This window comes from Suricata suricatta, chromosome 2, assembly GCF_006229205.1.
Source record: "Suricata suricatta isolate VVHF042 chromosome 2, meerkat_22Aug2017_6uvM2_HiC, whole genome shotgun sequence".
Lineage (NCBI taxonomy): Eukaryota > Metazoa > Chordata > Mammalia > Carnivora > Herpestidae > Suricata > Suricata suricatta.
The window spans coordinates 170,815,131-170,837,553 of NC_043701.1; the positions used below are offsets into that span (position 1 = coordinate 170,815,131).

Genomic DNA, 22,423 nt, shown 5'->3' on the forward strand with positions numbered 1-22,423 from the left:
CCCTTGAATCACACACTCCAGGCGGGCACACCAGCTCCTCGTACAGAATAGGTCAGCCCTTGAGAATCTTCACAGACTATTGGCTCAGAGAGATTGGGTCCAAGGTTAGCAAACACGACAGATGCAAGAATATTCCAACCCTGGGGTGCCTGGGGGGCTCAGTCGGTTGAGCATCTTGACTTTGGCCCAGGTCATGATCTCACAGTTCATGGGTTCGAGCCCCATGTCAGGCTCTGTGCTGACCGCTCAGAGCCCGGAGCCTGTTTCCAATTCTGTATGTCCCTCTCTTTCTCTGCCCCTCCTCTGCTCATGATCTCTCTCTGTCTCTCAAAAATAAATAAGTGTTAAAAAAAAATATTCCAACCCCAGCTTTTCATAAAACTTGATCTCAATTAGGTCATCTTTCTCTCTCTCTTCTTCCTGGATTTATCAGCTGTGTTATTTTCAGGCAGTTTATAAGCTGGATTGCTGGAAGCAGTTGTTAAAACCCATCAGGGTTGAGCCAGACCCTGGTCGCCTCCCAGCGGGATCCCATCCCCCTCCCAGGCCCAGGATGAGCGCAACAAGCGTCGGTACCATCTTTGGCCTCTGGGACCTCAGGGTGGCCATCTACGGAGCTCCCGTATTCCGGGGCTGACAGGTACTTCTCCGTTATATCTAGCTGTGGACAAGAGGGAGACATGTGAGTGAGCTTGTCTGGGAGCAGTTACCTCAGGGATCACAGTTTAAGGGAAACTAGTAACAGCTTTTGGGCGTAGGCTAGAGGTTACCGTGGAGTCTAGGTCACGATGGGACACCGGTCACACGTCCCTCGGGCTTTCTGGGGGACATGCCTTCACTTTCCCTCTCCCTGTTCCATCCCAGACTCTCCTCTACTTCAGGCCACCACACATCCAAATTCCCAAGTTCTCACAATGCTGTTCAACCTGATGGAATGGCGGCCCCGTGGCCAGCGTGAAAGGCAGGAGGCCAGCTCTGGGCCATTACAGTTGACATCCCTACCGAAGCCTACGGTCAGGCTGGGAACTATCAGACAGGAGTGCGTGGAACTGACTGTGTGGCGGCACCTGGGTGCCTCAGGCAGCTGGGTGTCCGACTTCGGCTCAGGTCATGATCTCATGGTCTGTGAGTTCGAGCCCAGCAGTGGGCCCTGTGCTGACAGCATGGAGCCTGCTTGGGATTCTCTCTCTCTCCTTTTCTGCCCCTCCTTTGCTCATACTCTCTCTCAAAAGAAACTTAAAAAAAAAAAAAAGAATGGAGCGCTCTACTAACACCTCAGGCTTCAGAGAAGGGCCAGCTTGTCTGCACAAGGTCAGACCACGATTTGAACCCGGGCTGGAGAACTCTCCACCCAGGCCAGGTGCCTGACTTACACGCCTCTCTGGGCCCTGCTGTGCCTGTGTCTGACTATGGATAACACCCCCATTGACAACCCCAGGGCTGCTGGGGGACTAGACTTTCCAGAAGGGTGTGGTGGCTGCAGCCGCCGGTAGAATGTGAAGCACTCCGAATATTCCAGTCAAGCTGCACCCGGAGAACGACTTCCTCCAGACCCCTCAGACCCGTGGGCAACAGGCTGACTCCCAACCAACAGGCCTGGCCTCAGGCAGTGGCTCCAGGACTGAGGGACGTGGCCACACAGAGCTCCATGAGGAATGGCCTGTGCCTTCCCTGACGAACAGAGCGCCTCCTCCCTACTCAAGCCATCTGCGTACCCTCTGCCTTCTCCCCTGCCGGGGCAGGGCTGTGCAGGGTGAGACACAGCGAAGCCACTCTGGGCACCCCCAGACTTCAGGGCGCCCACCTGCAGATGCCTGGGGACACAGAATGGGAAGCCTCAGGTGACGGCCCTCCCCTCGGGTAGCCCTTGGCATGACTTCCTCAACCGTGGCCCTTAAGCAGGGCCCCAGGGCTCAGAGCAACACAGCCCTTGGGTTCTGGAATCAACTCGGGAAGGTTCTCCCAGCCCCGAAGCTCTACCGGAAGTAAATGCGAACCAAGGGCCTCAGACCACGAATCTCCCTGATTAAGAAGGAGGGCACGCTGACCTTTGTTCCAATCAGGCTTCCTGCACCCGGGCAAGAAAACGTTTTAGGTTTGGATCAACTTCCTCGGTTTTCCTGCCAACCTGGGAAGCACGGCCCTCATCCGAGCATTGTACGCCTCCTACTAATGGGGCTGAAGGGCAAAGAGCTCCGTTTCATGCTAAGTGATGTTTACAGAGGAAAAGCAGGGCAGGACATAGGCTCACTTTCAGGCAGTTCGGGCGCTGGGCATCGGTGGTGTACTGATTTCCCTCAGATGCTCCTTCCGGAGGCAGGCCGCTCACCTCCTGGATGACCTGAAGGAAGAGGAAGCCGTCAGTGGAGCCCCATTCAGGCCTGTACTCACAGCCAGACAGACCCTGGCACCCCCAGAGGTCAGGGGAGGGGGCGGGGGGGAGGGGAGATGCACGATGTTGAAGGGACGGAGACCCTGAGTCTCACCCCAGCACCTGGCCTACGACTGGATGGGCTGCGGTGGGGGAGGCTTGTCCGCAGGCCCACCCCCCACAGACCCCCACATGTTCTGGGGGTGGCCGCCTTAGAGCAAAGCCTAAAGGCAGCCCAAACCGCCAGCCCTCAGCTCTGTGAGCACCTCATCCTGGGCGAGGAGGGCTGTTCAGTTGTGGCACTGGAGCCGCGGAGCCTGCGGAGAGCCCCCACGCTGCTCAGGAAGCAGGCTCGCCAATGGCCTTGGCCCGGCACTGGCTCTTGGTCCTGACTCCCCTGTCACAGTCCACCCCACTCTGCCCCGGAAGGAGGCACCCAGGGGCCCGGGCCGGGGGGAACCCGGTCAGAGGCGGCCCTGGCCACACTCAGACCCCTGTTCTGAGCCTAGAGCCACCCAGAGGATCCCCAGATGGTAAGCGCCTAGGAGAGCCACAAACACACTGCCTGTCCCCCCTCTGGGCTCGGCAAGAGCACGTTCAGAGACCCTCCTTTTTCAGTCTCTGCTTAGAGCCATTTATAACAAAACAAGTTCCAAACTAAAAAAGCCAAAGAACAAAAGGAAGAAGGGCTGTGAGGACGGGGGAATATCTGGTATTTCTCGCTTCTCAGATGGGCTCCAGTTGGGGACCTTGGTGGGCTGAACAGGCAAAACGGGGCTGTGGGGAGAGGGTGGCACTGGAGTCGGTCCACTAGCTGCGTGACCTGGGGCCTGAGCTTCAGTCTCCCCGTCTGTAGGCTGGGGCGACACCTGCACAACCGGGCGGCTGGGAGGACTCGGGGAAGGGCTCGGCAGGGGCCAAACCCGCTCATCACCACCCTCGGCAGCTGGGGCCTGGAACTGCGGTCACCCTTCGCAGGGAAAGTGCTGAGCCTGGAGTCCAGGCTCAGGGGTGTCTCTGGGGGAGCCCTGCCTCGGGCTTTTCTTTTCTGGGGTTCCCGTCCCGTCTTAGCATTTCTCATGCACTGCCACATACTGTCCCCGCAGCCAGGCCCACCTCTGTGCTCGCCTGACCAGAGGGGAGAAGGGCCTCTGTGAAGGCCCACAGAGAGGCTACGCCTTCTGGAAGTTCTTGGCTCTGAAACCACCAGCAGGGGTCTGGGGCAGAGAAGGGCAGGTGAGCGCGAGCAGTCAGAGGAACAGACTAGCAACTGGGAGCAGGAGCAGCGTGCGTGTGTGTGTGTGTGTGTGTGTGTGTGTGTGTGTGTATCTGCAAGTGCCTGTGCATGTATGTATCTGTACATGCGTGGGTTGGCACAGAGGGCAGATACGGTGAGTGCCCCTACACTGGACACACATCAGTGTGGCCTTGAAGGAGGAGGTGCGGGGAGGGAAGGAAGGAAGATGGGAGGGAGAGAGGAAGGAGGGAAGGAGGAAAGTAGGAAGGAGTGAAGGAAGGAAAGAAGGAAGGAGCGAAGGAAGGAGGGAGGGAGGGAAGGGAGGAAGGAATGAAGGGGGAGGGGAAAGGAATGAAGGAAGGGGGGAGGGAAAGAAGGAAGGAAGGGAGGAGAAAGGGGGAATGGAGGGAGGGAGGGGGAAGGAGAGGGGAAGAAGGGAGGGAAGTGGTGATGGAAGGGGGAAGAAGGGGAGGAAGGAAGGGACGGAGGGAGGGAAAGAAGGAGGGAGGGAGGGAAGGTAGGAAAAAAGGAAGACAGGCAGGCAGGCAGGCCGGGACCTCTCTGGCTCTGGTCTCACCAGGGGCCCTGCTGGCTCTGGAGATGCCTCTGCAGCTGTGAGCCCCTTCTTGGTGGAAACCTCATACCTTCTGGAATCATCAAGCTTACCCTCCATATGGGGCAAGCCAGGCTTCATCAGCACTGGGAGCTATGCTGTGTATCTGTGGGCAGAACCGACCAAGGCCATTTGTGATGGTAGAACACAGGGCTGTGGTCACACAGCACCGGGTTTGAACCCCGATGCTGCCACTCACTGGCCAGGTGACCCTGACTGGTCACCTCCTCCCTCTGAGCCTTGATCACCACCCCTGCAAAATGGCAATAGTAACATCGCTCTGTTTGCCAAGAGCGCATGGCCTACAGTAGGTAAACACTTTACACACGGCAGTGCTGTCTGTTCTTTACTAAGGAGGCCGGTGGTGCCTCTCTAGGGGCCAAAGGGCAAACAGTGTCCCCCAGGGCCTACCTCCAGTCACAGCAGCAGGGTGCTGTAGTCCCTTCAGTGCCATTGAATGCCACTTGGAACACAGAAGCCCTGGGAATTTGAAGGACTCTGGATCCTTTACCCTTGACGATGGCCATCCCATTTGGAATAGGTCAGGCAGGCAGAACTGAGGAGCCCCCAGGGAGCCCTGCAGGGGAGCAGGCCCGTGCCCCCAGCAGCCCGGTGCCACCCTCACCCTGAGCCACTGCTCCGCTTGGTCCCGGCTCTGCAGGCCAAGCACGATCACGTCGGCGTTCATGGGCGTGATTTTCAGCTTGTGCTCCTTCTTCCGCACTTGCTTCTCCTTGTGGATGACGCTGCTGCCCACCAAGTTCACGTCCAGCTGCGGGCTGTGGTCCTTGGACGATTTGTAGCACTAGGAGTGAAGAGAGACACTCTGTGGCATCGCCAGGCCCGGCCGGCTTCTGCAGCCGAGAGGCCGCTGGCATGGAGGGACCCCCGGGAGCTGGGCTCTCCCCGGCAAAACGTGGGGTGCAGAAGCGTAGCCTCGCATATCAGCAGCTCTTGTTCTTGGCATCAGAGCGACCAGGCAGACTGTCCCGCCTCCCACCCGCCTCCTCCTGGCCAGCGTCGCTCAGGGATGCCCTTGACCCCGCTTATCCATGCTGCTCGAAGGTCCATGTAGGCCTCAGCGAGCCCCGAAAAACATCCTCTGTAGCCAGACCTCTGGCCGGACTCACTCATTTCCCCGCCTGTCTACATTTCTTGCTTAGCGCCCTCGGGAAGGGGGCCGTTGGCAACCGAGGCTAAGCTTCGGATCTGCTTAGTTCGGAAAATGAATTGTTAGTGAAACAACACAGGGGGTTGCTTCACCTCCCAAAACACGTGGCCCCCTCGGTCTGTCCCAGGTACAAAGGGCATCCGCACAGGACTGCCGAACGGTTTACCAGGAAGAACACCTGTACAGAATCGGGCATGTTGTGAGCGGTGAATTAAGGCTGCTTGTGAGGATTCCAAGGAGCCCCAAATTAGGACATGAAACTGTGAATTTTAATTTAGAATCACAGGAAACAGGGCTGCGGTCAGAGTACTCGCTTCTGACTTCTTTATGGGGTTTGTCTTATGACCAGGAATTCAAAACACTGTGACTTCTGAGAAGATGCCAGTGCAGTGGCCAGAACTGGGGCTGTGGGACCCAAGGAAGGAGCTGCCAGGCCAAGGGGACAAGATTCCAGGGAAAATGTCTCTGGGACGGGACCAGGCGGCAGGGGGTGGTAATCCCAGCCCCCCACCCCGGATGACGGACGAAGACTACCAGACACTTTTAGCTGAGAGGAAGCACACTCATTCGCGCACACTAAGTTCTGCACACGACTTTAGGTTAGGAGGCGGAGAAAACCTCCAGATAAAAAAGGCTCTGACCCCCTGGTATCGGGGTCCATCTTCCCGACTCCCCCTCCCCCCGCAACGAGAAAAGACCAGAACACAACGAGAGGCCCACTGACCAGGAGCCTGGTGTCCTTGATGACGCACAGCTGCTTGGCCCACTGTCCCAGCCACTTCTTGCGCCACAGGAAGGCACAGATGCGGGCGTCTCGCATCAGCTCGATGCTGGCCTCCGGGGACGGCCACTGGTGGGGGGCCGACTTGCCCTTGCTGTTCTCCTCTTCGTCGTAGGACTCATAGGAGCTGCTCACCGCCTCCCCGTCCTCTGCAAGGAAGACCCACGCGGTCACGGACTCAGCGGGCAGGGGACGTTCCAAATGTGCTTTGTCCGGGAGGGAGGGCAGTGGGCAGGGGCGGCCGGGGGCCTCCAGGCCACAACCACCCACCTCTGTGCTCATGAACCAGCCTGACAGCCACCAACCACAGAGCTGGGCAGGCCTGGCCCTCAAACGTCCTCAGCAAAGCTTCCTGGATGCCGCTTCTGGCCACAGACACACATAACTAAAACCAGGAGTCTGTCCCTTTTCCTCCTCCAATCTGTCCTCCCAGACTCCACAGAAACCTCCGACAAGACCTGGCGCACAGGGGACTGTTCATGTTTCACAAGGCCAGCGCCCACTCCCCCTCTCCAGGGCCTTCTTCCTCACCTAAAGGATGAAGCCGGGGTGGGCCTCGTACCAGGCATTCTAAGGGGCCGCGGAAGGGCTCACCATCTGAGCCTCTGTCCCCGGTCTTGTCCTGGGAGTGGCCAGGCTGGGGGTGGGGTGGGCCACAGCTCCTTAGGGTGAAGGAAACCACAGCAGGAAATGGCTCTCTGGGGAAGGCCAGCCGGCCTCTTCAGTCACAGCCCTTTTCCAAACCCACTTCCAGCCTCCCCAGACTCTGCTCGCTCTCCCCTGCCCCCTGCACACCTCCCTGCACAGACAGTCCCTTCTGGGGGCTTCCGTCTCCTACCCTTCCTCTGCCTCTGGCGACCAGCCAGCCTCATGCATGCGTTCCCTTCAAGAGAATCCCGAAGCTCATCAAACACAAACCGTGTTCAATTCTGTACATGCTCCACCTGCCTCGGTTTCTGTCCCTCCTCCCCCATGCCCTGCGAGGGTTGCTCTGCTCTCTAGGCCTCACTGCACTATTCAAGACCAACACCAACTAGGGGGAGAAAAAAGTCAGAAAACCCCAAAAAGCAGGACACAGAAAAAAGAGAATCTCAGGACCCCTGGTCCAATCCCTCCTCAACACACAAATCCTGTCGGAATCTCAGTGCTGCACCAGCCTCTGCTTGATTTCCCCCCTGGATGGGGAGCTCACTATCTACTGAGCACTGAATACTTCCTTCTATTACTGGGTACAGCGATAACAGAAAGTCAGGCCACCATCTACTCCCCTGGGACTTCTACAGACATGCTCTGGCCCCCTGAGTCACGGTGAACGCACCTCCTTTACCCTCCCTGATCCCCTTTGGAAAACAAGTCAGCCCATGGGCCTTTAGCCTTCCCCTCTGCAGAGCCGGGGTCCTACATACTAGGAAAACAGAACCACCTCTGAATTAAAACATAGAAAAACGGATTGAGGCCACAGACACGGTTATTCTAGCTCCAAAGCCAATGAAAATGTGCTTTACTATTTCTAAAAATAACACTGCCAATATTTTAATATCAGCTTTCTTTAAAAGCAGTGTGGAACTACTCCCCTTCACAGCGATATAAAAATGTTGCACAGTTCATAACTTCACACCCATTAAAGAAGCAAAGACTGAGAACAGTGGTGTAGCCAGTGGGAGAGCCCAACTCTCCCACTGCCGGGAGGAACATTCCGGAACACGGGCCTCTCACAAAACAATCCAGCAGCCTGTTGCTTCAAGAGCCATAAAAACACCCAAACCCTTTGACCCCATAATCCCAGTGCTGGGGGTTGATCCTAGGAAACTAGTTTAAAAAAAAAGAAAAAAAAAAAAAAAGAGGGGAACGGGGGAGGTCCATGCATCAAGATATTAATTCCAGTGCTATTTACAGTCAGCGGAAGGAGGGCGGGGCGGGGGGGGCAGGCACGACCCTCATATCCACTCTGAAGCCTGCCATGTGACGGTGACCAAGGAGATCTCTGAAAGCTAGTTCTCAGCCCAGGAAACAGGATCTAAGTGAGAAGGCTCAATTAAAATGATATGGGCGAGCTTATGGACCCACAGCTCGGTACTGAAAGGCAACAGGGAGAGCTCAAGACAGCTGACTTGATCAGGTGATGGGAGCAGGGTGGTTAAAAAAAACCATGGTGACGTTGTCCCTACACCAAGTGAAATAAGAATGATACCACGTCACTGGGGTGCCTCCTTCAGTAGCAAAATTTAACAGAGAGCCACCAAGTGCTTCTGGGGTTCCCCAGGTGTCCCATGGAGAATTCTAACACCTGCCCATCCACTCCAGGGTGGGGGGGGGGTCTGGGAACCTGCGAAGAAACTACCTGGAACAGTATTGGGGAAACTTGGGGCAAACAGATTGTAACTTTTTATCTCTAAGAGCAATCAGAACATGGCCATGAACATAGGGCTGTCTTAATACAGATACTTGGCTTCCAGGGGTCACAGGATGAGGAGTGAAAGGCAGGATACTCAGATCATCCCACCCCCTTCCTGCACCCCTGGGTGGACTGCGCCCCAGCACGTGGTGCTGGAGGGTGCCTGGGAACAGAAGGCAGGACCGCCACGCAGCGCTCTGGTCCTTCACCCGCGCATGCGGATGCCGTCTGTGGAAGGCAGAGTAAGTCTCTCCTTCCGGAAAGATGACACGCATCGTGCACATGCAGGACCCATGCACAAGGCCAGGGAGAGGGGAGTGGCCACCCTCGGGGCATGCATCCTGTTCCCTGAGAGCCACACGGCAGGCACCACATCAATGGCATTCAGCTCTGGGGACAGGCAGTACCCAAGGTGATCGTGGCATAAATGACTCCGTCAGGCACCTGGACCCATCTGGGGATTCCTGTGGGCGAGAAGCCACCACAATGACCTGTATGAGATCCAGAAGCACAAAGAAAGGCAAGAGGGAGAGAGACAAGATGAAGAGAGGGACAGACTCATGGCAGAGAGTGACACAGAGAGACCCAGATGTCCACCATAAGCCAGTACTTTCGCATTGGGGGTGTGGGCTTCTCAGGAGAGGCCCTAGCCCGGCCCAGGACATCTTTTCCCAGCCCTTCTCATCCAGAGATGACCCTGTAACGACCTGTCACCAGTGGGATGTGCGTAGAAGTCCCCTCTGGCTGGTACTTTTAAGCAGCACAGAGTAATCCTCTGCTGTCTCTTTACAGAGGATTCTGTGGCCTGCGAGGGTGGCCAAGCCCACCCTGGAAGGCGGCAAAACTTCCTGATGACCAGTAATACCCACACTGGACAGTTTGGGAGAAACAGATGTGTATTGTGCCACCGTAACCTGAAAGGGAGGTTAGTGCCACGCAGCTGTCATGTCCCCAGCAGGAGACATCACGGGCCAAGTAGCAACGTCTTGGACAAGTGTTCATACCTCATGTCTCCTGCAAGGAGCCATCAGGGCACTTCTTAAGCTTTTACTCAGAGAGAGGGACCTGCCCCCTCAGAGCAGTGTGGGGACAATGCTGACGAAGCAGGACAGGAGCCCGAGCGACCGGTCTTCCACGGAAAGTCCGCAAAATCGCTGGTGGGCAACGAACGAGGGCAGGGGGCTGGGGCCAGAGGTCATCCCTCCTGGTGTGGCCCGCACGCATCACCGCTCACACAGGGGCGGGGGACCACGAGCAGGGCAGGCCAGCTTCCTGTGCAGGTGAAGCCCTCCCTTCGTGGCACGTGTGACCAGGTCCTCCCCGAGTCACCCTCGGTCCTTGTCCCGGCAGAAGGGGACAGGCCGCTGGCATCCTTCTGCCCACCTTGTTATGTTCCTGCAGTCTTTCGGGGACGCCCCAGTCCTGGCTAAAACCAACCTGAATTCACAGCCGAGAGACAAACACCAAGAGGCTTGAGCCCACTTGCGGACGAGATGACGCGTCTGCCCCCGGGAGTGTCTGGGAGGCAGGCCCCGGCTGGCACGGGCCGCGCCCGGGAGAGCCCGGCTTGCGAGGCCCCGGACGGTGAGTCACAACCTCCTCCTCCTTCCTCACGCGCAGACGGCCGAGTCGGCCGGGGCCTGGGATCGCGGCAACGCCCCGCACGCTCAGCGGGTGCGAGCTAAGTGATGTCTGCCCACGAAGCCAGGAGGATAAAATAACCTCCATCCAAACAGGCCCTCGCCTCCCACACGGTTCCTGGGACCGGAGGCAGTAGGCAAAGTGGGAAGAAAGAGAAGGATCCGACGTGGCTCCAAGGGACTGGTCCTGTGTGATCTCTGGTCTTGTTCTTTGCGGAACTGACAACACTACTCTCCGGCCAAGTTCATTCTCACCACCAGGGCCCATTGCCTCTTACATCTGCAAATTGCTTCACGCTTTCAGAAACCTTTCACTTACCAAGGAAAAAAGCAGACTGAGGTAAGAGCGGGGAGGGACAGAGCTGGAGTCCAGCTGCTCCAGTGAGGAGGCCCACGACACTCTTCCAGAACTTTCGGGGCCTTTCTGTGCTATCGGATCCCTACACCAAGAGCACACTTTTTACGTTTATTTATTTATTTATTTATTTTGAGAGTGAGCAAGAGCACAAGCAGGAGAGGCAGAGAGAGAGGGGGACAGAGAATCCCAAGCAGGCTCTGTGCTGTCAGTGTACAGCCTGACACGGGGCTCAAACTCACAAAACGGTGAGATCGTGACCTGAGCCAAAACCAAGAGTTGGACACTTAACAGACTGAGCCTCCCGGGGACCCCTGGCCCCCAACCCCCAGAGCATTTCTGATCTGATTCTCCCAGGCTGAGAACCATTAGCCAAGGACAGAGGCGTTGGTGTAAGTCTGGCCCCTACAGCACAGGTCACCAAATACCCATGTCAGGCCAGTCACTAAGAAACCCTCCAACAGCTTGCAGTCTCATCAGAGAGAAGCCAAAGTCGTCACTGTGAACTGGCTGACTTCTTTATCCCCGCCTCTGGTCTCTTCCCTTGTTCCTGCCACACAGGTCTCCTTGCTCTTCCTTGAACGTGCTGAGAGCCCTCCTGCCTCAGGGCCTTGGCATGTGCTGCACAATCTGGAAAGTTCTTCCTGTAGGTCTCTGCCCTCCCCACGTTCCATTGCATTCAGGAATCAGCTCCAAGTCATGCTATCAGACCTTTCCTGTTTAAAATAACACCTTCTCCTGCCCAAACCCAGCCCCCGTGATTCCCATCCCAACACTGTATCATCACCTGACATACCCCATGCTTACTTGTTGTCTGTCTATCCTCACAGAATCTCAGGGCACTGACTCTGGACTCTCCTGAGCTCTGCTGAGCTCCTGACTCCTAAAAGCATGCCTGGCACACAGCGTGAGCACAGTTAACTACGAGACCAGTGACAGAGCCCTGGAAACGGCTCCGGCTCGGCCTGACCACATTCCCATTGCTTACTCGTGTCCCTGGACCCTCACGCCTCTTCTCCACCACATTTCTGGGTATCCAGATGGGAACACCTAAACTGTCACACACCAGAAACCAGGACACTGGGGACCACCGGAGCCTCCTTGTGGGTGGCCTGGGTCCTCTGTGAGGTCCCAGCTCCCCCGACCAGAGTGGAGGCCAGAGCGGAGGCTGCGTGGCCAGTTCTCAATTTGGGCCATGCTCTCTGGGAAGAGCAGCCCCTGCTGCCCGCGGCCTCCAGCGCTGGCATCTGTGCAGGAAGTGACTGGCCCCCCTCCGAGCCCCAGCCCTGGCCCCGGGGTGTACCGTTGAGGGATGTGTCATACGGCTCAGCCTCTTCATAGTAACCCTCTGGAGACTCGATCTTTGGGATGGAGAGTTGTTTCCGCTCAGGAATCTGTGGTATGAACAAATAAAATAAACATACTCAGATACCATACACTGAGAAGGACTTGGAATTAACCCTTCGGGTGGAAGGAGGGGATTCTAGAAGAAAAAAAAATGCCTGGATGGACTTCAAGTCGGCTGGGAGGGAGAACAAGGAACGCCATCGGTCCCAACGGCCACCACGCATCCCCTGGTTTGCTCCCGGTGAAGGGCTGTGGGCGCACTGCTTAACCTCGCTGAGCCTCGGCTTTGTCCTCTGCCAGATGAGGCTCAAATCCACCCCCATCCCAACACGCACACAAAACAGCGCTGTGCACATGATACGGAATGCATGCAAACATCCAGATGCTGTCGGGCTGTTACGGCTTCTAAGTAGCACAGACTCTCTAAAAAGACAAGGGCTAATCAAATACACATGGAGGCAGATTCTTTGGGTTCTAAATCCTGAACGTTTACCATCATAAGTTCAGTCGCTCGGTCAGCAAATATTGTATGGGTCCCATGTCCAGGCTGCAAGGGATGCGTCCGGATGTCCCAGAGTCGGCCCCGAGGAAGACCTCACTAGGGGGTGAATGTTCAGGGCTGCCACTCAGTGTATCATGAGTCATGCTCTAATAGGCAAGGTCAAAGTTTTGTGGGAACCCGGAGACTGTGGGAAGCCGTGACCAGCACCGGGAGGACACGATCTTTGAGTTTGAGTCTCCAAGGCAACCCTGAGTTTCTTATGTGTCATGAGCACAACCGGGGAAGAAGAATACGTGCCAATGTGTAGAAACACGGGACGTGAAATTCTGTGCACGTCCATGATTCCACTGTAAAACGGGCACTAGACTATGGAAGTAATCTTGTAAGCAAGCAGCAAGCAGTCACTTGTCACATGAGTTGTACTAGGTACAGGTCTTAACTGTGCAAGGATCCGTCCACACGAGTCTCTGGTGTCTCCCTGGATCATGCAACCCCTGAGGCGGGCTGAAGGGACATCCATAATGAAGGACAGAAATGGCAAAACCTGAAGTGCACGCCTGCTCCTGGGTTTGAAAAGTCCTTGTGCTGGGGAACTTCAAGTGAAAGCAGCAGAGGGGGTGGGGGAGATGGAAGGAAGGCAGCCAGTGGAAAGACCAGCACGGCCTGGGGCTCGATGGGCCTCTGGACCCCGGAGGATTCCTGGCCCTGCCGTCAGAAGAAGGGGAGGATCTAGAAACCACTGCCTCTGAAAATGCGCTCATGAAAATGAGGGACTTACAACAGAGAGAGCTCCCCTGGTTTTGGCCCGGGAGACGGTGGGAGAGGACTCAGCCTGGGCTGGGGTCCCTGCAGGAGAGGACTCAGCCTGGGCTGCGAGAGTGTCCATTTCCCACCTCCTCCAGGGCAGAGCAATGGTCCTGTGGCTGCTTCATCATAACCAGCATCCCGGAGCCAAGCCCTGTGTGGCTTGGACTCACATGGACTCTGGAGTGAAGATAACTTGGTTGGAATCAGGGTTTGAGGACTCTCTAGATTTACCGGAGCGTGCTGCTTAACCTCACCGAGCCTCGGCTTTGTCCTCTACCAGATGAGGCTCAAATCCACCCCCATCCGAACACACACACAAAATAGTGCTGTGCACATGATACGGAATGCATACATGTGATGTGATGTCTCTCTCTCACCTTCCCTCCCTATTAAACAGGAGTAAAACCGGGGCTACCTTGATGGTTCAGGGAGACAAACAAAACGTGACCGCATTTCCACAATGCTCGGTCCATATCAGACACGAGGAGGCTGACACTGTCATTGTCTGGGGGTCATCCATGCCCTGGGTGGGGGTGGGGAGGGCTGCAGGAGCCTGATCACTGGATCACAGTCCAACAAGCTGAGACAGCTCTATGTGCAGAGGGTCAGTGAGGCCAGGCCAGAGCATGGGTCCAATTCGGAATCCTAAATTCCTCTGGCCTCACAACCAGAGAGAGGATACGAGATCCAGAGGTAGGCTTCAAGCAGCACCCGGCCCCGACAGGTGCAACACCCAACAGGCAGGAAGGCACAGAGCATAAGAAGAGAGTGTGTTCTTTTCCTCAGCAGATGAGCTGCTGCCCCGGGCCCGCGGACATGGCTGAGTGGAGCCTCGGGTCAGGCTCCCTCCCAAGGGCAGGCCATGCACATGGCACACGGTAGCTGCCAGCAGATGACCCTTTGGCTCTGCTACCACAAGCCTGATGAGCTGTCTCTGCTCATCTCGGCCATTCCTGGCCCTTTGATCCATTTGAGAAAGGCTGCCCAAGACCCGGCCATGGTCCTCCGAGAGCCAGCTTCCCGGGCTCCAAGGGAGAGAGCATCGCCTCCCGTGAGAGGCAGCAAGGTCCCTGCAGATGGGTCCTGGAGCTCATGTTTCCCAAGCTGGCCTGGCCTCTGGCTCCAGCCTCAAGAAGCCCCACCCTCATCAGGTGGCACTGTGACCCTTCCCTCAGTGAGGAGGTGGGTCTCATCTAGAAGGAAGCTCCAAGCATCCAAGATACAGCTGCAGCCCAGACTCCTGCAGTTTGAACAGGATGATGGGGAACGAACTTTTCTTCAGGAGCTCCTCAGGGGTCATCCTCACCGTGAGGGTCCTACAATCCTATCTGAGGGTGGAGGTACTAGGGAGTGTCCCAAGCCTCTCACTATAAAAGCCCCTGGAAATGGATCTACAGGGAGAGGCAGGAAAGGGAGGTGGTAGGAATTCAACCTCCAGGGCTAGGCGTTGAAGCCTGACACTGGCGCACCCAACCTGTGTGACCCTGGGTAACTTGCTTGACCTCTCTGTGCCTCAGTTCCTCCACTGCCAAGTGGGGAGAGTAGAAATACCTGTCACATGGGGTCACTGTAAGGATGAAACTGTCCCCAGCACTATTATCTAATACATGTGCATTTTTACTAACCCTAAAACATAAAAATACCAACAAAGGGAGAAAAGTTGCCAGTACACATGTTGGACGGAGGACGAAGCGCCGTATCTGAGGAGACAGAGATGTTCGGGGTTGCCCAGGCTTATGCCCCAGCTCCACCTCATTAGAGATGGCCCCTGCCTTCAAGGCTGCTGGAGCAAAACATAAGCACTGGAGTCAAGTTAAAGGTTAAAATGATTTACACAAAAATTCAGCAAGACAGTCACATAATCACACAAGTATAAGGACCTATTTTCTGAAGTCAAAGGAGCAAGAGGCTAATTTCTCAGGGAAAAGAATAAAGGGCCGTTGCGTTCATCATCATCATCATCATCATCATCATCGTTGACGGTGCAGGTTTTAGACCCTAAAGGCAGGTGCAGGTGAGAGGTGACTTTACAACCTTCAGAAGCCTCACCGAATTCACAGGAAGGGACAGGAAAGAAAGACCTTGCTCACCAGGATTTTCGAGAGGTCTGCAAAGGTATCTGTGAAAGCCAATAATACATCCTGAAGTGACTAGCAGGCCATTTAGGGACGCTGACCTCAGCTGTTCAACTCCGCTGTTGCAGAGCAAACACATCCATGGATAATACAGAACTGAGAAGCACAGTTACGCTCCAATAAAACTTTATTTACACTGGGTGTGGCCTGGGGGCCAGAGTCTGCCAATCCTGATTTAGATTAGACAGGAGAGCTGAAGGTGAGCAGGGGCCCGGACCACCTATGGCGCCTGTCTCTGCAGCGATGGGCAAGCCGCCCCAGTGGGCACTGTGGAACATTCCCGGGACACGGACAGCACATCCAGCGGGCCTCAGCAACCCGGACCGACCGTGGCGATGTCCTTGTGTGGAGTAAGCTGCTTCCCCATAGAGTAACTCACTTAAGACCAGCGCCAAGGCATGTTCAGGCCTCCAAGAGCAGCCGGGGTGGGGATGGCTGTGCTGGCCAGGAGCACAGACAATGCCAGCGGACATCTGTTTTCCCTACGGTGACTGTGGCACCTGAGTCACACCCACAAGGTGGCTCCAGCCCCCCGGCTGTCCCTTCCACTGCTACCCACTAACTCTGCAGGGGTGGCACGGGGACCCAAGCCACCAGCAGAACCAGGACAACAGGAGCCTGGGACAGAGGCTACCCTGCTAGCCCAGCCACAGGCACTGAGGACCACGGGCAGACACCCCGTTTGTGTCCCAGCCAGCAGCAGGCCCGCAGCCCAGCATTCAGGGAGACAAGCTTCCTCGCACCTCGAGGCTCTGGAATCAGGGTGGGAAGGGAAGTGGTTTTCTCTGTCTCAGGAAAAGAGGTTACAGGGTCACTCCAAGCTCATGCTGCCACGCTCGCTCTCTCCCACGCTGCTTCTCCTTCCTCGGGGCCAGAAGACACAGCTGTCCCCCACTGCCCCCTGACGCCACCCCTCAGGGGGCCTCGGGCTCAGAGCTCCGGTCGCCACGGCCAGACTTGACCAGAGGAGGCCAAGGAGAGGGCAGGCGTGCGCGTGCAGGAGAATCGGGTTGATGCCAGGCCGTCCTGACTCCGCACGAGGAAGTCCCCTAGGGTCGGGGTGGGGGAGCTCGATACAGGACTGGGAGGGACCGAGAATGGGCTCAACCAGCTCAGCACCCCACGTCCTCCTCAGCAGAGAAACCCCGCAAGGAGGGAAGACTGTGGCAAGGAGGGAAGACTGTGAAGTGGGTTTGCGTTGCTGGAACCTTCCCCAGGGCCTGGAGTGTGTCCGTAGGAACAACTACCACACGTCTGAAGGTCCCCTGGGGCTGTGCCACTCGTGGGGGGTGAGATGTCCCCCCAACTCCAGCATCGGCTTTCTCTCAAAGGCCCACACAACCCCCCCCCCCCCCCCCCCCCCCCCCCCCCCCCCCCCCCCCCCCCCCCCCCCCCCCCCCCCCCCCCCCCCCCCCCCCCCCCCGTCACCGCCAACACGGGAGGTCTGCTCTGGGGGAAGACCTTCATCCCGGTCAGAGGCCCCGCATCTCACACCACCGGGCATCCGTGCCACAGGGGCCGGCGCAGGAGCAGGGGAAAGCCAGCGCTGGAACCCCGGGGGCCGCCCGGACGAGTGTGGCCCGACTAGCTTCTCCCGACAGCCTGGTCCCTGACCCTGGACTCCTGGGTCACCGCCATGTCCGCAAAGCACAGATTTCCAGAGCGAGTCAGCACCACCCGGTCCTCGGTGCCGGTGAGGCTCTGCCTGGTGAAAGCCACTCCCGCCGGTGCCGACCATAAGCTGCTGCCCCAGGAATGGCGGGCAGGGGCATTTCCTCTGACCAAGGCCCTTGTCAGAGGCAGGCGATTGATTCAGAAGGAAGGTTCCAGTGCAGAGCGGCCACCTCCGCTGCCCCCACCCAGCGGGCAGTGCCTGGAGCACCCCCAGAAAACCACGGCATCACCCACTGGTTAGACTGGCGGCAAGTGGCCAGGAGCAGAGGGCCCGTGCCCCCCTCGCCCATGCACTGTGGCTGAAAGTGAGCGGGGCCCGCAGCCGGAAGGACCGGGGCTTCAACTTCGCTCTGCTGGAAAGATGCGCTTAAGTCGGGCTCATTCCTGCAGACGGGCCGGGAATCCAAGAACCCGCATTCAGGTCTTGGCCCCGCTACCTTCCCGAGGTGGGCCCGTGGCCGGCGATTTTAACTGAGCCTCTGTTTCTTCATATGAAAACAGTGACAAAAATATACCCCTGTAGATGGATGGTGGGGAGGACAAGTGTGTGTGCATCAGCGCGGCTAGCTGTCCAGGCGTGACAGTCACCCACTTTGTCGGCATACTGGGGACACCAGGGACTCAGGCTCAGGCCATCACATCTCACCCAGCCCGAGACGAAGAGTCCCGGCCGGCAGTCACTCAGCTGCGGGTGCTTTATGCACAGGGATACTGTCCAGGTGTTCCGGACATCCTCAGGAAGGGGTACATGGAGGTCCAGAAAGGGTATAGGCTGGGGTCCGGACGCCCTCGGCAGGGACCTGAGCCCATGGATCTGTGCCTGCATAGCACGCTGGGAGCTCAGTGAATCCCACAGCTGCCTGCTGGCACTGAACCCGGGACCCCGCTGTCCCCAAACACCCTTCCCACTTCTTGGCCCCAGGACCCTGCTACCCATAGAAATGCTTCCCATTTCTCGCCTGGAACCTCTCTAGAAAGCCTCCCTGACCCAGATAGGGAAGAACCTGCGTTCAAATTCTGGTTCCACCACTTCTGGGTGGGCGACATTCAGATGCTATACACCTGCTGAATTTTGGTTTCCTCACCCATAAACTATGAACGCTGCTACTTACCTCACGGAATGCGAACACAGTGTGCCTCGCATCGCCTTTGCCCATCAAATAAGACCATCTCAGAATGCAGGTACTCACATTCTTTAAACACCAAGAAACAAAGGGCCAGAGACTTTAAATAACTTGCTCAAGGCCAAAGAGCCAGGACCTGGTGGATCTGGGATTTGAACGCAGGTCTATAGGGCTCCATGATTCATTCCACCCATCCATGAATAAATCCATCCGTATGGCCTACTGTGTGCACAGACAGGACAGGAAGCAATAAATCAGAGACACTCTCCCTGTCCTAGGAAGCTTGCATCTGATCATTCCAGGGGTGGCAAGGGCCATGGAGTAGACAGTAACTGGGGTGGGGACAGAGCTGGGATGCCTCGTGCAGCAGGGCAGGGAAAGTCTGTCTGTGAAGGTCTGGGAGAGGAGGAGAAGGCAGCCATTGGAGGGTCAGGTTCCAGACAGTGCCAAGTCCCTGAGGCAACACAGACTGTGGTATCATCCAACAGCAGAAGGGAGGCCCTCTGGAGATGCAGCTGGGCCAGGCCGTGTAGACCGTGAAGGCCGTGGGACCGGGTTATGGAACATGGATGATTTTTGCCTACATTCAATGAAAGCGTTTGGCTGGTCTGAAGCAGGAAGTGCAAGGCGTTCGCTGTGGCCTGAGCTGGTGACCACAGCTCTGCACGGCCCCACTCACAAGGTGCTGGGTAGAGCCTGGCGGAGCCTCACACACTTGGCGGCAGTCAATAAAAGCAACCCCCTGCATCTCCCACTCCCTGTACCCTTAGTGTCCTGAATATCGTGGCCCTGGGCATATGATGCCCCCCTCAGACTGGCATGCTTTTGTTCTGTCTCTCCCGGTGCCCTCCCCCATGTCCTGCACACAGTAGGCGCTCAGAAAACACCAGCTGCTTGGCGGACTGACCCCTGTAAAAGCAACTGGAAATTCACGGGGGCCCCAGTCCGGAAATCAGGGGTGTCGGATGAACACTTACAATCTTGGGTGGCGGGAGGTCTGGAAGGCTCTTCTGAGGGGCCAGGGAGTGCTGGCCAGGCTCCCCGTTGGTCAGGGGGTTCTGCTCCTCGGGTGCTGTGGGCAGCAAGCGGGAGAAGGCTTCCGTGAGGGGTGCCCAGTGTCAGCAGGTGCATCCTCCAGGACTGTCTGGTCACATGTGCTGTGACATCTATTTGAGCAGGTGCTCATGACCCGCGAGGAGGTCCCATGTTTTTTCTTCCCTCAAGAATAGGGTGCAGTGGTGCCCCAGCCACGGGCAGATTCCTCAGAAGGACCTGGTCTAGGGTTTCTGGCAGCCCCCACACCCCCTCTTCTGCCCATCCTGTGCCAAAAATGGCCTCACCACAGAGCTTCAGCGAGCCAAGGAGCTGCCCTGTGGTCACGATCTGCAGCCACTCTCGGCACCGGCCCTGTGATTACGGCTCTTTCCACCCCAGTCTCCCCAGAAAGCAAACGGCCCTGGGCACTGTGGCAGCCTGCATGTGGGTAATTTCTGCTGAGCCCCAGGCTCGGCGGTGAAACCACAGGGTGAAAAAGCCACAGTGGAGAATGTGGCCACCAACCCTGTGTGTACGTTTAACAAGAAGGATCCAGAGGCTGAAATGGTCGGGCTCAGAACGGCCTCTGGATCCTTCTGAACCAACCCGCCATGTCAGCCAGCGGCCCAGCCAGGCACTGACCTCGGGGCATTTCAGTCACAGGCTTTGGAGGTGGGGGGTGGGGCTTCTAATTCCCTCTCCTCTAAATCTCTGGGCCTCTCTGGGGTCCTGCCAGACCCGCTGAAGGCTTTCAGAGCAAAGGAGAGGCAGCACAGTAAGCTCACGGAAGACACTCTCTGGCCTTCTAACATAAGATAGGACGTTCTGCCAAGAGAGCACCTTTGAGCAAAACTTTTGAATATTAAGGCAGCCACTGACATTTCCATCCTCTACCATTTTTCCCCCCAACACAGCAAGTCCAGACTTTGGGGTGCCTGGGTGGCTCAGTCAGTTAAATGTCTGACTACTGGTTTCAGCTCAAGTCATGATTCACGAGTTTGAGCCCCACCTCAGACTCCATGCTGACAGCATAGAGCCTGCTTCGGATTCTCTGTCTCCCTCTCTCTCTGTCCCTCTCCCATTCACTCTCTCTGACTCTCTCAAAAATAAATAAACATTAAAGAAATCCAGACTTCTGTCAAAAGATATAAAGCTGGAGTCAGCACCAAGGCTGCTTTCCTAGAACATGGGACTGTGACTTCCTATTGCTGGGCTGGTGCTAGGAAAAGCTCAGAGACTTTAGGGCCAGATTCCTTATCCACGAATGGGCCATGGGACCTTTAAGAGGCAAGGAAGTGACTTGATGAAACATCCCAAAATACATCAACCCAAAATACCATCAACCAAAATGTGACTGCCAGAAATAAGTGCACTGGGCTGTCTGCTGCTGGCTGGGAGGAAGGAGAGGCAGGGCGGGACCACAGCTCATGTGCCCCCGTCCTGGACCCTGGCCGTGCCACCAGCGCCCTGAGCCTGTACCTTTGTCTTGGGGCTCCGCATTCTGTTGCTTGTTGACGGTCACTTTGTTCATATAAATGTACTCCTCATCACAACCTGCAGCAAGAGGGTAGAAGACAAAGGTTTCATGTGATTCCATGACAGGAAACGGCTTCTGGAGAGAAAGAGAGTCCCCCCAGAGAGACACTGTCATTAGCCTGGGTTCCAGGAAAAGCACACAACATTCTGAATTGATTGAAAGAGTTCATTATAGAGTTGACAGATTTCCAAACACTGAAATGCCAAGTTGCTGACTGCTAGTTTTCTAGCCTGGGGGTGGGTTAGGGGTGGGGGAGGGAAAAGATGGGTCCAGAAACATAGCTTTGGGAATAAAAGTCTGAAGTGCAAAGGTGCCCAAATCTCAAAGATCTGCCCCATATCCCACCAAGCAGATTTCCCTGGTTTCCTAGCATTTCATTTCAATTGTAAAATATTTCATATGCATCATTCTCACTCTAGTCTGAGTTACTTGTTTTGCTCATCAGAATGATGTCTCTGTCAGATAGGGCACATTGAGGATCTAGGAATTTAGCCTTTAGGGCCTTTTAGGTGGGGTGCCAACCTGGGGGTCTCAGGGTCTGGATGGGAAGGGGTGAGTGTGCTAGAAATTGAAAGTGGAGCCCTGCCAGGTACCTGTTCTCCTGTATAGATGGTACCTTGCACAGCACCACTCTGCCCTCTTTTCAACTCACTTCTATGTAGGGGACCTTCCTGGTGCCTGTCTGTACAGAGAATGTTCGTCTCCTAACACCTGCTCAGTTCCCTATGCCCCAAAGACCCTTTCTTCGGAAGACTGGCCAGGAAGCTCATGCTAGTGCTTCTCCTCTTAGAAATCCACCTGCATTTCTTTTTTGCCCCTTAATTTGCATTTCCCAGAGACGTGAGGCTCCAGCAGTCGGAGCGGCGTTACGCAGCCAAGGGACCCAATACACCGGGTGAAGGAGGAGGCAGCTCCATGTGAGACCCGCACCACAGACCGCCCGGCCTCCAGCCAAAAGGCCTGTGAAAACAGAGCCCTGGAAACCTGAGGAATGGGGAGAACACAGCCACCGGTGTCTTCTGCTACCAGCCTGCGGGTGGCCACCCCCCACAATGCCACAGGGCATGGGAGGGTCTCAGTGGAGTCAGCCCCAAGCAGTCTACTTCCACCGACTGTGACCCGGAGGGCCGGATCAGGACCTTCTCCTGAGGGAAGCACACTAGAAGAGTGCTCTTCAAGGACACGCGGCAAGCCCTGCCGTCACTGGTGTCATTCTGAGCAAAGCAGCCAATGTACATGCCTTGGTTTTCTCGTCTGCATAGGATGGAAAACAGCTGTGATGAATATTGCCTGTTTTTACCTGTTAACGGTTCCAAGGGTACAAAACTCTAATACAAGGGAACCTGACAAAGCTCACCCTGTAACTAACAAAGATTAAAAATGACAGCTTAGGGGCACCTGGGTGGCTTGGCTGGTTAAAAATCCGACTTCAGCTCAGGTCGGGATCTCATGGTTCATGGGTTTAAGCCCCTCACTGGGCTCTGAGCTGAAAGAGTAGAGCCTGCTTGGGATTCTCTCTCCCTTTCTCTCTCTGCTCCTCGCTGACTTGTGCTTTCTCTCTCTCTCTCTCTCTCAAAAATAAATAAACTTAAAAAACAAAAACTTAAGTTGAAAAAAAAACCATGGCACATCAACAGGTATAACAGCATGTCACCTTTACCAATAAATGTGGGTGCCTGGGTGGCTCAGTCAGTTGAGC

At 56.2% G+C, this 22,423-nt stretch overlaps 1 protein-coding gene across 5 annotated transcripts in view; it reads right to left on the reverse strand.

Annotated features, from left to right (window-relative positions):
• The window catches only part of AFAP1L2 (actin filament associated protein 1 like 2), a 39,138-nt gene that overhangs the window by 11,522 nt on the left and 5,193 nt on the right, over positions 1 to 22,423 (reverse strand). For 2 of the 5 annotated variants that reach the window (XM_029932614.1, XM_029932613.1), the window contains exons 2-9: positions 20,667 to 20,741; positions 19,130 to 19,224; positions 11,867 to 11,957; positions 8,976 to 9,059; positions 6,117 to 6,322; positions 4,847 to 5,026; positions 2,252 to 2,341; positions 577 to 661 (exon numbers count right to left, since the gene is read on the reverse strand). In XM_029932614.1, coding sequence (XP_029788474.1) covers positions 577 to 661; positions 2,252 to 2,341; positions 4,847 to 5,026; positions 6,117 to 6,322; positions 8,976 to 9,059; positions 11,867 to 11,957; positions 19,130 to 19,224; positions 20,667 to 20,718 — 883 coding nt within the window. In that variant the 5' untranslated portion in view covers positions 20,719 to 20,741. The remainder of the gene's footprint in view (positions 1 to 576; positions 662 to 2,251; positions 2,342 to 4,846; positions 5,027 to 6,116; positions 6,323 to 8,975; positions 9,060 to 11,866; positions 11,958 to 19,129; positions 19,225 to 20,666; positions 20,742 to 22,423) is intronic. The other 3 variants (XM_029932616.1, XM_029932615.1, XM_029932612.1) reach the window with 2 other exon arrangements.